Source organism: Nyctereutes procyonoides, unplaced genomic scaffold, assembly GCF_905146905.1.
Source record: "Nyctereutes procyonoides isolate TBG_1078 unplaced genomic scaffold, NYPRO_anot_genome, whole genome shotgun sequence".
NCBI lineage: Eukaryota > Metazoa > Chordata > Mammalia > Carnivora > Canidae > Nyctereutes > Nyctereutes procyonoides.
In genome coordinates, this window is record NW_026575044.1 from 4,196,962 (window position 1) to 4,212,685 (window position 15,724).

General features: G+C 42.8%; 1 protein-coding gene across 5 annotated transcripts in view; it reads left to right on the forward strand.

The window, feature by feature from the left end:
• Positions 1 to 15,724, forward strand: part of ILDR2 (immunoglobulin like domain containing receptor 2) — a 61,154-nt gene that overhangs the window by 12,396 nt on the left and 33,034 nt on the right. For all 5 annotated transcript variants that reach the window (XM_055324340.1, XM_055324338.1, XM_055324339.1 and 2 more), the window contains 2 exons: positions 3,109 to 3,441; positions 4,331 to 4,450. In XM_055324340.1, the coding sequence (XP_055180315.1) occupies positions 3,111 to 3,441; positions 4,331 to 4,450 (451 nt within the window). In that variant the 5' untranslated portion in view covers positions 3,109 to 3,110. The remainder of the gene's footprint in view (positions 1 to 3,108; positions 3,442 to 4,330; positions 4,451 to 15,724) is intronic.

The window sequence follows — 15,724 nt, forward strand, 5'->3', positions numbered from 1 at the left end:
CATGTCAGGTTCTGTGCTGGGTACGGAGCTTGCTTGAGATTCTCTCTCTTCCTCTCCTGCTGGGCCCTCCCCTCCCTCTTTTAAAAAAAATTAAGGGAGTCCAATGGCTTGGTCAAGTGGCTAATCTAACAGACAGCAGAGCTGGAAAGAGGTTATTCTTGGTAATCACCTAATGAACAAAACCCCACACTTAACTCTCTGTCAAAAAAAAAAAAAAAAACCCTGATGAAACAAAACAGAAAACCCTACAACACTTTTATTTAGCACTTGCCTCCTTTGCTGTTTTATTTATCTTACAAAGGCTAGGAAATACGATTTCCCAGGTATAGCCTGAATAGATAGCTGAGAAGAAAGGTGACATGGTCAAGTACAAAGCGTTGTACTGGGAACAATCCACCCTCAATCACTGCTAATTGAAGTCCCTTCACATCTCTGTCCCATTTTTGTTACCTGGAGAATTGGAGTGTGAATAAGGATTTGGAGGAGAATTACAAGGTTAAGAATTAATGCAATAGAATTTAAGGAGAAACTAAAGAAATTTCCTAATCCAGCTCTGTGAGTTAGACAGCAGTGGAATTAGCCACATCAATATTTGAGGGTGGTGGAAGGAAACAATGGAGCCTAAAACTGAGGTTCTTCAGTGAGCTTCCAGAAGGAAATTATTTGCCCCTTGGTGAGGCTGATCTACATATTCTGGCTGTAATCAAACTTATTGGTGGTGAATGGTCATGGAGATTCAGGGGGCCTCAGTATGGGAAGTAGAGAAAAAGGAGGAAATGGAAAGGAGGATTAGCGTTTGAGATCTACCAGTACTGGGGATGATCACAATGCTCTGCTCTAGAGTCTCCTCCCTACGAGTTATTTGTTAATAACCCTGTGAGTAAGGATTATGAGGCTCATTTTGTAAGTGAGGGCTGCTTAAGAGGCTTCATGGCTAGTGGATGGCCAGATAGGATTCAAAGTCCTATCTATTTGATTCCAATGCTATTTTACTATACCATGCTATCTACAGCATATTTAACTGGTTTTCTCTTAAAAATGCTGGAGATTCCCATAGTAGTAATTATTCATTTGTGCATGCTTTCCTTCATTTATTCTATGGCATTTGGTAGGTTCAAAACACTAAGATTTGGTAAATCTCAAATACTCTCATTTCCTCAGTCCACAGAATGCAGAAACTGTTTTCTCCCAAGAAGAATTAGAACCTGGTTTTTCATAGTAGAGAGACACTGGTCTGGAAATCAGAAGACATGAACACAAACGTAGTATCCTGCCCTTGTCAAGGCTGCTTCCATAAGAGACATTCATAAATAAGTGTATGTTTGAACCATAAGAGTGTCATTTTGAACACTGGCAGGAATGAAGGACAGAAGGTGCCCCACGGAAACTAGTCCTTGTGTGTCTTGAGTCCATTGTAATTCTAGGGTGGAGCTTTCTGTTCTCAAGCTACCTGACACTGACTTGGCAGGCTCCTAGATTTAATTCAAAACCTCTTTATGGTATCTTTTTATTCATATTCCTTTTTTCTGCCTCTCATCATCATTCTGTTTCTGCTTCTAATATCAGCTCAAGTTAAAAACTCTTGATTCTCTCTTTCAACTGGGAAAGTTAAGTTCTCTTTGCTTGGAATTTCTAGATCTCACTATTGAATTAAGAGACCATTTGCCTCTCAAACACTCCCCTGGTCTTCCGTTCACTGAAATTTCCCTCTTGGACACCAGGTCTCAGGTCAGATCTTTTCACCACTTAAACTTCTCATCCACTCTCTAGCACTTTTTTTTCTCCCTTTTTTTTGATTACCCTTCAAAGCTTTTGAACTTAGTCTACAGCTTTTGATCGGAAAATCTTCATCTCTCTTAAAGCTTTCATTTCCCCTTCATCTCTGTCCCCTATACTTGGTTATCAGCTGGAAGGGAAGTCACTTCCTCCTGAAGTCATACTTCCCAGCTTCATTGTCTTTATTTATCAAATATTTATTGAGTACTTATGGGCTTCACAAGCTGGGACAGCAAGATAAGACCCGTTCCTTACCTGACAAGTCTGTTGGGGGTGACAGGCATGAAAATAAATACAGGCATGAAAATAAATACTTGCAAAGCAATTATAAGAAATGTCTAGAAGAGGATGCTGGGGTTCTGATGGCACAAAGGAGGAAGTGACTAATGGGTTGAGGGTCAGAGAAGGCCTACAGAAAGCGTTTAACCTGGGCTTTGAAAGGCAGGAAAGAGTTTCCCAAGGAAAGAAGTGAGGAAGAAGCATTACAGAAGCTAGGAGCATCGTGTGCAAAGACCTAGAGGTGTGAGATAGCATGTCCCACTGGGGAAACTGTTACTTGTTTGGTTATTCTTGGAGGTTGGTGCGCAAGTAGAGATGCCACCAGAAGTGAGGCTGAGGAAGTAAGGGGTAGATGATGGAGCACCTACAATGCCTTTTCAGGAACTTTTGGGCCATAGAGATTGAGGGAAGGGTTTAAAGAAGGAGAGCCATGACAATTAGATTTAGAAAGATCATCTGGATTATATAGCAAAGTAAATGTATGGCATATGGGCAACTGCAGGCAGGGAGACCAGACGAAAGATTATTGTAAAATTCTAAGTAAGAAATGAATAGAGCACCACCAAAGCAATGATAGTGAGGTCAAAGAGGAGGGAAGAAATATTAAAGATGTTTAGAGATCAAGTGGAGGGGCACTTGGGTGTCTCAGTCATTTAAGCATCTGCCTTTGGCTCAGGTTGTGATCTCAGGGTCCTGGGATCAAGCCCCATGTCCAGCTCCCTGCTCTGCAGGAAATCTGCTTCTCCCTCTTCCTTTCCCTCTGCTCCTCCCCCAGCTCATGCTCATGTTCTTTCTCTCTCTCTCAAATGAATAAAATCTTTAAAAAGAGAGAAAGAGAGAGATCAAGTTGATACGGCTTAGTGACTGTTTGAGTATTGGGAGCAAGGACAGGCTTCTGGACAACACAACCAGATGGATATTGATGCCATTAATGGTGATGGAGAAAGCAGGGAGAGACAGGTCATGGAGGTGAGGTGGAAAGGCATGACTGTGGGGTGTGAAGTGAGGTCCATAATATGGATGCTGTTTGGACATATTCATTCTGTTTTGCAGCCATGGCTGATGGCCTTCAAGTCACGGTGCCTGACAAGAAGAAGGTGGCCATGCTCTTTCAGCCTACTGTGCTTCGCTGCCACTTCTCCACATCCTCCCATCAGCCTGCAGTCGTGCAGTGGAAGTTCAAGTCTTACTGCCAAGATCGCATGGGAGAATCCTTGGGCATGGCCTCTCCCCGAGCCCAGCCTCTCAGCAAAAGAAACCTGGAATGGGACCCCTACTTGGATTGTTTAGACAGCAGGAGGACTGTTCGAGTGGTAGCTTCAAAACAGGGCTCAACTGTCACCCTGGGGGATTTCTACAGGGGCAGAGAGATCACGATTGTGCATGGTAATGATGCCTCTGCTTTGAACCCAGGAATAGAAGGAAGATTAGTTCCCCTGTCCCAAACACAATGGGATGTCAGCCTCTCTGCCTTGCTGCCCCTCAAGATTTTGATTTTATGGGAGATGGAAACATCAAGAAGCCTAGCAGATTACTTAATGGGACAGTAAGGGGAATAAAGGGTGGAGGGTATAATATCTAGCAAGACACAGAGATGAGCTCTGAAAATAGTCTTTCTCCAACCTGACCTCTAGTCTGAAGAGCTTGTGAACTGAACTGGAATAGGCTCTAGTCAAAGAATGTTCTCAAATACACCTTGACCTCAGCCTCTATGGCCCTTTCCCAAACTCAGAAAGCAGGCTTCCATTAGAAGTTCCTCTGCTGGGAGAAGGGATGTAGGCATAGATGTTACAGAGCCAGGTAGATGCCCCAGCTGGTTCTGTATCAGTTCTACCCTTTTTTCTGTTCCGTAAACCATTGGGCAAGAAAAGGGCCTAAGAGCCTGACCTGACTTGTTTGATTATTTGAATTTTGAAGAATGCCTGTGAAGCCAGCTCATTTCCAAGAGTCCAGAGTAATTCTGGAATGTATCTGGCTTTCAGGGGCTTCTGCAGACCTGGTTAGTTGAAGGCAATCTTCTATTCCTAAAACTGGACTGGAAGTAGACCATTTTCTGGGGTCACCCTAAGTCTTTCACTTAGGCATGCTGGTGTTTGCTGTTGGGTTTTTATTTGTGTATTTGTTTGAAATAAACATCTTGTCAACCACCATTTAGGTGGAGAAGTAAGACACAGCAGACATTCCTTCCAGAAGGGTCCCCTCTCACCCTCCATTTTTCAGTGTTTTCCTTTCAGGGGCCAGTTTTAGGACTGGGCACTTCTTTTTGTGATAACAGATGCAGATCTTCAAATTGGAAAACTCATGTGGGGAGACAGCGGACTCTATTACTGTATTATCACTACCCCCGATGACCTGGAGGGCAAAAATGAGGACTTGGCGGAACTGCTGGTGTTGGGTAAGTGAGAGCCATCAGCACATTTGTATCTTAGACCGCTTGCACTGTTCCCTGTCCTCACATCTCCCTGAATGTTCCAGCAGCTTACATACATGGACTTTATTTCTTGTGTACTAACTGGTTTTAGAATATGCTCTTTACAAGCAGTGGCCATATTTCTTGTATCCTGTTTCTTGGAGGCTGTGGCCCCCTTTATGGCATTGTCCTGAATGTTTCTTCTGCCTTCTCAGGGTTTTTTTTTCCCCCTCCTTTTCACTTGTATACCTTTAAGCCTGATTTCTTTCTGCTCTTATGCTCTACTTATCTTTTGGTGTGCTAAGTGTTGACAAAAATGCCAGAGGTCTTTGAAGCAGAGTAGAGACAGCTGAGAGATAAGAACTCATTGGTGAGTAGGGATCTCCCAAGACATCAGGAATTTTTTTCCACTCAGTTACCTACGATTAAGACAATCACGGGAGGGATCCCTGGGTGGCGCAGCAGTTTGGCACCTGCCTTTGGCCCAGGGCGCAATCCTGGAGACCCAGGATCGAATCCCACGTCGGGCTCCCGGTGCATGGAGCCTGCTTCTCCCTCTGCCTGTGTCTCTGCCTCTCTCTCTCTCTCTCTCTGTGACTATCATAAATAAATAAAAAAAAATTAAAAAAAAAAAAGACAATCACGGGAAAGGGTGACTGGGAGTTTAAAAAGAAAATGTTCCTGATGGAAAGAGCTGTTGGAGAGTCTGCTAGTGTTTAATTGGAAGGCAAATGCCTTGAAACCTAAAAGTGGTTGAGTCATTTTCAAAGCAAATGTGTCTAATCCTTATTAATATTCATTTCTTCATAAAGGAAAACTCATTATCTTTGGCTATACCTGTCCTCTTTTGTGGATTGGAAGAATGTCAGTGGGAGATGACCTCCTTATATGAAACTAAAAATTGACCATATATTTTAGGTTCTATACATGTTGGTTGTACAAGAAAGGTAGAATAAAATATACAGAAATTAAGAAAAGAGACTCCCTTAATTGTAGGAGAAGAGGTAAAGACTTGAGGCCATTTTTTAAATGAAATAATCTTTTTTTGTAGTTTCCAAGAAGCCAGGTGGTAAACAATTTGGAGGAATATTTAATAGTGCTTTCTTTTAAAGGCAGATGAGGTTGCAGGTTAATTTTTACCCTTTGGGGGAAACTCAGGGCCCAGGGAAGAAGTAGATTTGCTAGTTAGGATTTTTGGTTTTACTCTATCATGACTGTGTACAACTATTCTGCTGCCTTACTTTTATGGTTTATAAAATGGATTCAGGTAATTATTTATTCATAATTAACCTTTTAATTAATAATAACCCTTACTCGAGTGTTGACTTAATTCAAATACATATTCCTTGGGTCTAATATACAAAGCATGGCTGTTGTGATTTGTAAAAGAATGTGGAGAGTATGACACACATAGAAAAGGAAGTAAAAAAGTGAAAAGACTTATACTGACATTGTGAAAGAATACAGGGAAATCAGATTTGGGATCTGCTATGACTCTGTAAATCAGAAGGGAGTAAAGAGATAAATTTCTGCCCAATCACACAACGGTAATGGCCAAGTCTGAAGGAACAAGTGGCTCATTGAGCCTGCAATTAGCTAATTGTGGACACAATTATTTGGCCAGTGCAGCCATTTGCAGAGAAGTAATTGCCTGTGCAGGAAAAGGAGGCCAGGTAAAAACCACTTTAAATAATTTGTTCCCAATTCTACAAATGTGGGGAAATGAATAGAGTAAAAGCCTTGTCATATGAGGTTGTGCTGAAGTATAGGAAGGGTATTCCCTTGGATAAAACGTACAGTCATTTGGGGGAAGATGCTGTCCTTGGGACAAAGAGAGGTGGGTGAGAGAAAGGCTCAGATGAAAATGGTCACCAATGATGGGAGAAAAGATGAAAAGAAGAAATCAGTGTCACTCCAAAAAGAATGGTAAAGCAGGACTGGGGAGGCTGCAAATCTACTCTTCATCACAGGTAGAAGAAGCCTATCTGTGAGAAAAACGGATACATACTAGAGTTCTTGGGGAGGAGAAACACAACATTCCACTGTGTTCCACATTAATGAGAAATGTTCAGAGTATGATATATTTGCTGTGTAAATTTTTCAGGGCAACACTAGATGTGTTAGATTGATTTAGAGAAGTAGTTTGAAATCTATGAGAATTTTCTGGACACAGGAAGTACTATATTTACTTTCCAGGTGCAAAATTCTGATCTTTATATACTCTTTAGAGAATTTTTCAAAATATTGTCACATTTTAAAAAATTCTAATTATTTGGTTGCTATATCATGCAGGCCTAATAGTTAGGTGTTCCTTTTATATGAGACCAAGAGAGCAACCTGATGTCTGAGGTAAACCTCAAAAAGATGAAGACCTCAGGGGCCATATAACTGCATCCACAGTTTGCTAATTACAACCTTCATGAGCCACTGGTTTAGTCATTGAATTTTACATGAGGAATGGTTGGAGGAGCTAGAAAGGCTTGATCTAGTGAAGGAGGACTTGAGAAAGCGAGCATGGGAGGTATCTCTAGTGAAATTGTGCAGAAGAGGGACTGGACTTACTCTGTTTGTGTGGCTTGGTAGAACTAGAACCAGGAGTAGAGGAATCCATCTCAGTGTGAAGAAATAACTGTTAGCAATGGGAAACATCTAAAGATGGAGTAGGCATTCTCAGGAGTAGTGATTTTTTTTTTTTTGTCCCAGGAGGGTTGGAAATTTCTTAAAAGTTGTAATAAATGAGATATTTATGTATAGGAAAGGGGGCTTAGGTTACTTTTGAGCTTCATTACAATTTAAAAATTTTTGGATTGAAAAGTAGATGAACATGAAAGATGTGACTACCTTGATAGATGAGAAAAAGACCTCCCAGGACTTCCGTCCTCATGACAGGGATAGCAGGGGTTATAGGTTGGTTACAAGAATGTACAGGGTGAGTCTCATTCACAAGGAAGCCAGAGAAATAGACTGTGGTCTTTTGCAGGGGGTCAGGGTTAAAAGGAAAAAATCCTACAAGAATGAGAGGAAACTATTGATGGTGGTGGAGAGTTGAGAGTAGCTCCTCTTGGAGATGATCACGAAGTGGAGAGTAAAAACCTGGTTGGAATTTCAGATGACCAATTACTAAGGAAAAGCAAGTTAAAGAGATAAGTTAGAGGCAAAGTTAAGAATTTATTTTTCCCATCATACAAAGGTGAAGATGGAAAAAATGAGAGAACAAGATTGTGAAGTGTCTTATATGTCAGATTAAGAAGTTTGGACTTTATCCTGAAGACTTTTGGGAGTCAGTAAAGAAATATTAACAGATAATTGAAGTGAGATCTCAGGGTCAAAACAATAATTAGCAGCAGGGTAGACAGTGCAAAAGGAATGCTAGAACAGAGGGATGGGCAATGGGGCTGCTGTAGCAGGATGGGTATGAGATTCTGAACCAGAGCAGTGGATTGAGAAGTGACAACACAGAAACATTTCTGAGATGGAAATGATGGATGTTGGTGACTATGTATAAAAGGAAATGAGAGAGTGGGATGAGTCAAAAGGACACCATGATTTCTAGCTAGCTGGGTAGCCAACTGTTCCATCAACTAAGAGAGGATACAGGTTGGAAAGCAGGTTAGAGAGGCAGGAGAATGACTGTGGTTCTTGATATGTTGAATATGAGAGGCCTGTGGGACACCCGGGTAGGGATGTATTGCTGACAACTGGAAATGCAGGTGTGGAACTCAGTGGAGAAGACAGGATTAGATATACTAGATTTGAGAATACTGAGTGATAGAACCATAGAAGAATAGATGAGTCACCTAGGAAGATTATATAAAGTAGAAAGGGCCAAGGACAGAACTTATCAGTCTTATATTCTAGTTTTACTTCATGTGACTGGTAACACTGGCACTGCATATGCACTTGTCTTGATGTTTCCTGCCACATTACAAGCTTCTCAGTAGCACTGGACCATGTGCTTTTCAGAGTAAAGGACCAATGCTCATTTGTCTTTATATCTATAATGCCTAGCAGAGTGTCTAGTGTAAAGAGGCTGGTGTGAATGTTTTTTAAATGATAAATGGGCAGAATCTGTAATTAATATTTTATGCCTCCTAAATGTTAGTGCTAAGTATGTATTTGTTGACTTATAAAGGATCAATACAATAAATATGTAGTCTCAAGTGAAATAACATGGTTTAATCTGATCATAATACTTTATTGGCTGTTTAAATTATTACTGGTAATGGATCCATAAGGACTGTGGTTGAAAGCAACCAAAGTGGACTCTGGCTAACTTCAGCAGGAAAATAATTTGTTGAAAAGGTATCATAATTGAAAGGAAGGCTGGAAAAATCAGTCTCTGAAAAGGATAGTATGGTAGGGTAACACTTGTTAGTTCTGTAAAAACACCCCCCAAGTCTCAGTGACTTACTACAGCAGAAGTCTGTTACTTCCTCTTGTCCTAGTCAGATGGGGGTTAGAAGGCTTCCTTCCAGGTGGTAGAGTAGGGTCTAACCTTCCCCATTATGTGGTTCAGCTGTACTGAAGACATTTGCTCCCAGCTGCTCAGAAAGAGAGAAAGGCATATGGGACTTTTAGGGGCAGGTCTGACAGTGAGATGGGTCACTTCTGCTGTTATTTTGTATTTTCCCACGAAAAAGTAAGAATGTTTTGATGAATACAGCACAGTCCTTACTGTGCCACCGTTGCTTTAGGGTCTATGTAGCAAGAATTAATAGACAATGTCTTTAAGGCTCCATAGCCAGAAAAAAGTCAATTCAACTGGGTTTTGTTTTGTTTTGTTTTCTGATTTTGCATTTTCCCACTCAAGAATCAGTCTCAGGAGAGAGAGTCCAATTGGCCTAGTTTGGACAGGTATCCACTGCTTAGCCTTGGGAGACCAAGGGCTCTTGGTGGCTAGTCCATCAAGATAAGGAGAAGAATCAATTCTGTGAAGCAAATTGGGGCACTCTTACAAAACAAAGGAAGAATGGATGTGAGATTTTTAAAAAAGCAATAAATATCCACCAAAGTGGATGCCATTATTATGTATGCTACTAATGTTAATGTACACTGATAATAATTCGAAGTTCACAGATTTTTTTTCCTATAAGAACTGCATATGGTAGGAGAGAAGGCATTATTTTCATCATTTTCCAAATGAAGAAATTAATGTTCAGGTTTTATGACAGTTATCCCTGTAAAAAAAATAGTGATGATGATCAAACCTCATCTTTTTTAAAGATTTTATTTATTTATTCATGAGAGACACACAGAGAGAGGCAAAGACATAGGCAAACACTCAACCACTGAGCCACCCAGGCGTCCCAAACCCAAATGTTTTGATTCCTAGCCTCATCTCTTTCCATGATACCATATGACCTGTGTATATTAAGAAGCTATAGAATGTTCCTCTGCATAAACCATGTTTGTTTGTTTGTTTGTTTGTTTAGAGTGCCGGAGCAGGGGAGAGGGAGGGAGAGGTACAGGGAGAAGAAGAGAGAGCATCTTAAGCAGGCTCCTCCTGCAGCACAGAGTCTGATGTACCGGGTTCCATCTCACTACCCTGAGGTAATGAGCTGAGCCTAAAAATCAAGAGTCAGAGGCTTAACTGACCGAGCCACCTAGGCGCCCATGAGCCATGTTTTAAAAATTGTGGTTGCTGCTTGAGGTCATGGGCAATCATTTTTACTTGTCCCAGATTTGCTTTAGTACTTCACTTTATTTCTTTTTTTTTCTTTTTTTTTTAATTTTTTAAAAATTTATTTATGATAGCTACAGAGAGAGAGAGAGAGAGAGAGAGAGAGGCAGAGACACAGGCAGAGGGAGAAGCAGGCTCCATGCACCGGGAGCACGACGTGGGATTCGATCCCGGGTCTCCAGGATCACGCCCTGGGCCAAAGGCAGGCGCCAAACTGCTGCGCCACCCAGGGATCCCTTCACTTTATTTCTTAGGGAAACTGCCTACAACCATTGACCTAGGCCCTCACTTCAAAGGCATAGTCGTTTTTGCCCGTATTGCATACCTCCCCCACTGAGCATGACCCCATCCTCCTTTTCCCAGACGTCTGAACCATCTATAAATCACTATGGATGTTTCTTTCAGAGGTTTCAGAAGTATCTGAAGACATGTGATTCAGAGAAATGGGAGGACAACTGCTGATTCAACATTAAACATAAAAACTATGCTGAACATTCTTTATCTCTTTTTGATGATTCAGGAGGTAAAGTCATACAGAAGTTGGAAATACACTTGGTGTTTTGAATGCTTTGAGATGACTGTGACAGGTACCTTAGAAACATTTAGACACTTGGGATCTTAGAGCCATACCAGCAGACAGAAGCAGGGAGTGTCCAGAAATGTGCCACCCTGAGATTAGATGTTGGTCTAAGATCTGTGGCAAGGACAGGATGTTTATAACCTGGAACTGTGCCACTGTTTGGATAGGAGGAAGGTTCCCTTGGACAGCTCCAGCTGGCAGGAAAAAGACTTCAACATTCAGGAAGGCTCAAGCAGAGAAGTTATTATTTTAAAATCTAAAAGCAGCTCGCCTTGTTCTTACTTCTTTCCATGCGCAATATGAGGGCCTGACCCCTTCTTTCAGATGTCCCATGTGGTAGCTTGTTTTTGAAGGCCCTTCAAGCAGAAAAATGAGGGAAACATGGCGGGGTGAACACTCCTGATTCTGGACCAAGAAGCAAGGAAGAGGACATGACCCAAGAGGTCTTGAGATTAAGGCTAAGGAAGGCTTTCCTAATGGTAAATAACAATTTTTAGAAATTATGGTTGGTGGGAGAAATTATAGAAACTCCCTCTCTGATGAGCTTTCAACATGGAATAGGTTCTCTTGTCTCAGATATTAGGATAAAAAAATAGTTTTCAGAGTCTTTTCTATGATTTTGACTTCATTTAGAAGACCCACGGATTGCAGAATTAATTCTCTATATAGAGTGATGCCTAGAATACTGCTGTCTTGTTTTGCTTTAATATTGTTTGTTTTAGAAAAAATAATATATATATATTGTAAACATTTCAAGCAGAACAGGAATGTACAAATGAAGAAAATATCTCCTAAAATCTCACCATTCGGAGCTACTGACTATATTCTTCAGAACTCTTCCAATTGCAAGGGCTAGACCCTCAACTTGGCACAGGGGAATTTTTTGGCTAGGCAACTGACAAGTCCAAGCTCAAGCATGGCTGAGTCTCAGTGTTCGGATTATATTTTAAAGAATCTCTGTCCCCTCTGTGTTAGCTTAATTCTCAGTGAGGCTCCCCATTTGGGGCAAAGATAACCCCCAGCAGGTCTAGACTTTCATGGTCTTTAATGACTTCCATCTCAGGAGGGTAAAGCACCTTTCTCCATAGTTTCAGCCATAATCCTGTTTATTAGGGGTGGGCTGTGCTTTGGGAAAGGAGTATAACTATACCACCAGCCCCAATTGAACCATATGAATTGAAGGGGAAAAAGATAAGGAGTAGCTTCCTAAAGGGAAATTGGGCAGTTGTTTCCAAATGAAGAAGGCAGGCAAAAGCAAACAGTGTTAATATTTTGTGGAATGCATCCATTTGTGCTTCTTTATAGGCCAGATGCAATGCTATTCCAGGATGCCAGAAATAGGTTTGCTCCCAGTAGGTCCTTGTGAGTAGGCGCTAAGTTGGGATTGATTCTTCCCTGTGACAGTAATGTCACAGAGATACCTTTGTTTTCGCGTCAGCTTCTATTTTCCTTCATATCTCCTGCTGTGACTTACCCAGAAGTACAAATGTGTATTACCTAGGCAAGGGGCGGAGTAACAGACATCCATGAATTTTTATAAAATCAAGTTGTTCACAACACCTGAAATTGCCTGAAATTGTTACTGTGGTCCAAAATACACCTTTCAGCCTGTTAGTTTTAAGAAGCCATTAAGGACACACTCAGAAATTAGGGGATTCTTGGGAGGGGAGATCTCAGAACTTGCCACTGATTTTTGACAGGTGCGTGGTCCTGAGCCTGAGCAGAAATGCTCTCGCACTCACCCCTTGTCAGCACTGCCTCAGTCTGAAGTCTTTTGCACTCCCACCCCCATGACATTAGTTCTGGCTGTTGGGAAAGGCTACTTGTTGCCAAGGCTCCTCCTCCTCCTTCTCTTCCTCTTTGCCAGCCCCAGCCCAGTGCTGCTAACCGAGGAGATTTGCCGATTAAAAGGGCTTCAGCTCCCAGAGTTCCCATGGCAACAGCCTCCTTGGAGGTCTTTGTTGCTTGCTAAAACTTTGATCTCTCAGAGTGGCTGCCGCTGTTTCTCTCCAAGATTTACAAACAGAAGAAGAGGGAAAAGAATTGGGGGAGAAGAAAGAAAAAGTTTACTCCTGGCAGAAAGGAGAGAAGGAATTAATTACAGAGCCACACTCTAGCCATAAATCTGAGGTTTACACCTTTGGAACATCTTTGGCTTTGGGCTGTGCTCATATTTTCATGTGTAGACTCAGTTGTACCTCAGATATCTTGCCCCCGTATGAAAGACCTTAAGTGGACTCAATTCCACTAGGAGGGCAGAACCATCCTATCTTCAGTAGACACATGTGCCTTCAGGTTTCTGAGAGAGCCGAGATAGCCATGCTGGCTCCCATGCAAGGAGAGAAAGAGAACTAATGAGGAGTGAGCTCTTTAGCCTATCACCTTTTCTCCTAGTCCTCTCTCCTAGTCCTGGTCCGCTCTGTCCTGAGCTTACCTAGATGCCTCTGTTGGAAGAACTACAAAGTTAGCCAGGCATGAACTAGAATGTGATTCTGGTTAATAACTGTCAGCGACAACCGTTCTACTCTGTGAGCAGTGGAGTGGGGGTTGTGGATGCTCCGAAGACTTTGGATTATGCTTTTTAGTCTTTGCAGGAAGTCTCCTGTGGCCTTCAAAACTCTTGGCTGCATAATTGCAACCTTGCTCTTTGATAGGCACCAAGGAATAGAGTCAGTTTTGCTTCAACTATGATTTACATTTAAATTATGATTTACATTTAACTTGTCTTTTTTGCATACTGTGTCCCTAGCACAGTGAAGATACAAAATAAATAAGTGACACTATATTATCCCTATAAAAATTACTGTCTTTTGGTAAAGATAAGTATTGCATTTCTGAAGCAGTTTGAAAATACAAGAAGGGATTGACTGTATTTGATATTAAATGTCTAGGCTAATTGGTATTCAAGAGGGAGCTATTTTGGCTTCCCCCACCAGGAGACATTTGGCAATGTCTAGAAACATTTTCGGTTGTCACAATTTGTGAGGTGCTATGGCTTCTAGTGGGTAGGGGCCAAGGAGGCTGCTAAACATTCTGAAATACACAGGACAGCCCTCCTACACCCCATAAAGAATTATCTGGCCCCAAATGTCAATAGTGCCTATGTTGCAAAATCCTGATCTTGACCAAAGGTCCATCTGGATACTGGGACGAGGTTTACTGTGAAGAGCATGGGCTTTGGGGTCAGATATCCCTGGACTCAGTGCAGCAAAATAACCTTAGTTACATAAGTTGATGTTGAAGAGCCTTGGTTTCATTATTTGTAAAAGTGGGGAAGGGGTAATAAAAGTTACATGGAAGACCTATTGTGAGGATTAAATGGCACATAATAAGAACTCCCACCAGTTCCCATCCCCCACATTTCATTCCTAGTGTGTCATCCTTAATCTGAGGGAACCCTCTTTAGGGAATTCTGTGTTCTGGGACTCCTGCTGGAGAGCCGATTTCCCTTTAGCCTGTTCCATAGGCAGAGGCTTTAAGGAGCCATCTGTGAATTGGCAATCCTATTACTAATAGATTCACGTTTTCTCAATGACATCTGTGCAGTGCCTTGCCAGTGGTGACCCTAATCAGCCCTGTGGGACTCTTCCTGCTAGTGGATTTCAGGACAGTCTGTCCCAGCATGCTTTGTTTTGGTTACTATATTTTGGTTGCTGTTGGAAGTTCCCATTTCTCAGTAGATGGCCCTTCCTTAATTACAGGGTGTTTTGTGCCTAAATACAAGATTATACAGGCCATTTGATGAAGTCTGGAGGGGTTTGGGGAACACCTAACTTGGATTAGGATCTGGGTGGCCCTGAAAAGACGTTAGATAGGGTGACTCTATAATTTACTATCTAAACCAGAATACTTGAGAGTGACACAGGGAAACTTTTAATAATTTATGTCAAGACAACAGGCATAAACTTGTATTGTGCTGTCAAACTGGTGATGGTCACCCCATAAACATGACCACCCTCAAGGTTCTTCTTTGGGCTTGAAGGGAACAGAAGATCCAGAGAAGCTGGGGGCAAATTAGTGTCAGCTCATTTCTTCCACTGAGAAACCCTTGCTGCTAGCTGGCATTTTATTCGTGGAGACCCAGGGATGCGCACATCTCCATTCATTTGCTAGAAACAAGCAAAGGGGCCCAGCGCCGCGGCGATGGTGGTTTGCCTTAATTGTTCACTGGAAAATTTGCACTAAGATGTCTGCAGGGTAAATGATGTCCATTTAGGCCCTCACGACCGACCCCGGGTTGTTAGGAGAACAAACGAGGTCTCGAAGGCGCCCTTTGCCTCCGCGAATCCCTCGCCCCGCAGCCCCCGCCCCGCGCGGTGCCAGCTCTCCCCTCCACCCCCAGCTCGCTCTCAGCCTTTATCCCGCCTCACTATTTTTGCTTCACTTGTTGCTCATCACTGTGGGAGGAAGCTCGGCCTTCAATTAGTGCGCATTCCTGAAGCCTGCGGTTGCCGTGGTTACCGGGGCGCGAGCTGGAGCAGCCGGGTCAGCCCGCCAGCCTCATTGTGGTCTCCCGGCCTGGGCGCGGGAGGGGAGAGTGGGTGTCACCGAGAAATCGGCTCAGCCCTGGAAAGAAAGAGCTGCGGCCCTTGAAAGCCGGGCAGGAAACAGGTATTCCATTTTTCTCCGGAGCCAGCTGCTGCCATTCAAGTGTGCAGATTCGCGTCCACACGCGGGCGGTGCCTCGACTGGGGTCTGGGAAAGGCCCCACGGTGGAAGCCCCTCACCCCAAGAGGGGCTGGCCAGGGAGGAGAGGGCAGGGACTCCGGCCATCCAAGACCTGCATACAAGCCGTGTGCCCTCCGCCTCTGCCTCAGACCACCAGGGCTTTAGGGGGTTAAGGAGAGTAGCCGTTCTTGGTATCTTTGTGTTTAATTTGCAGTGCCGGTCTGTTGCATGGAGCACTGTGAGCTCAGGAACTCCCACTGGGTGCCAAGAAAGCCCATTTCCTCCTTCCATTAAGTCCCACCTTCCTTTATGTCATCTTGGAGTCAAGTCT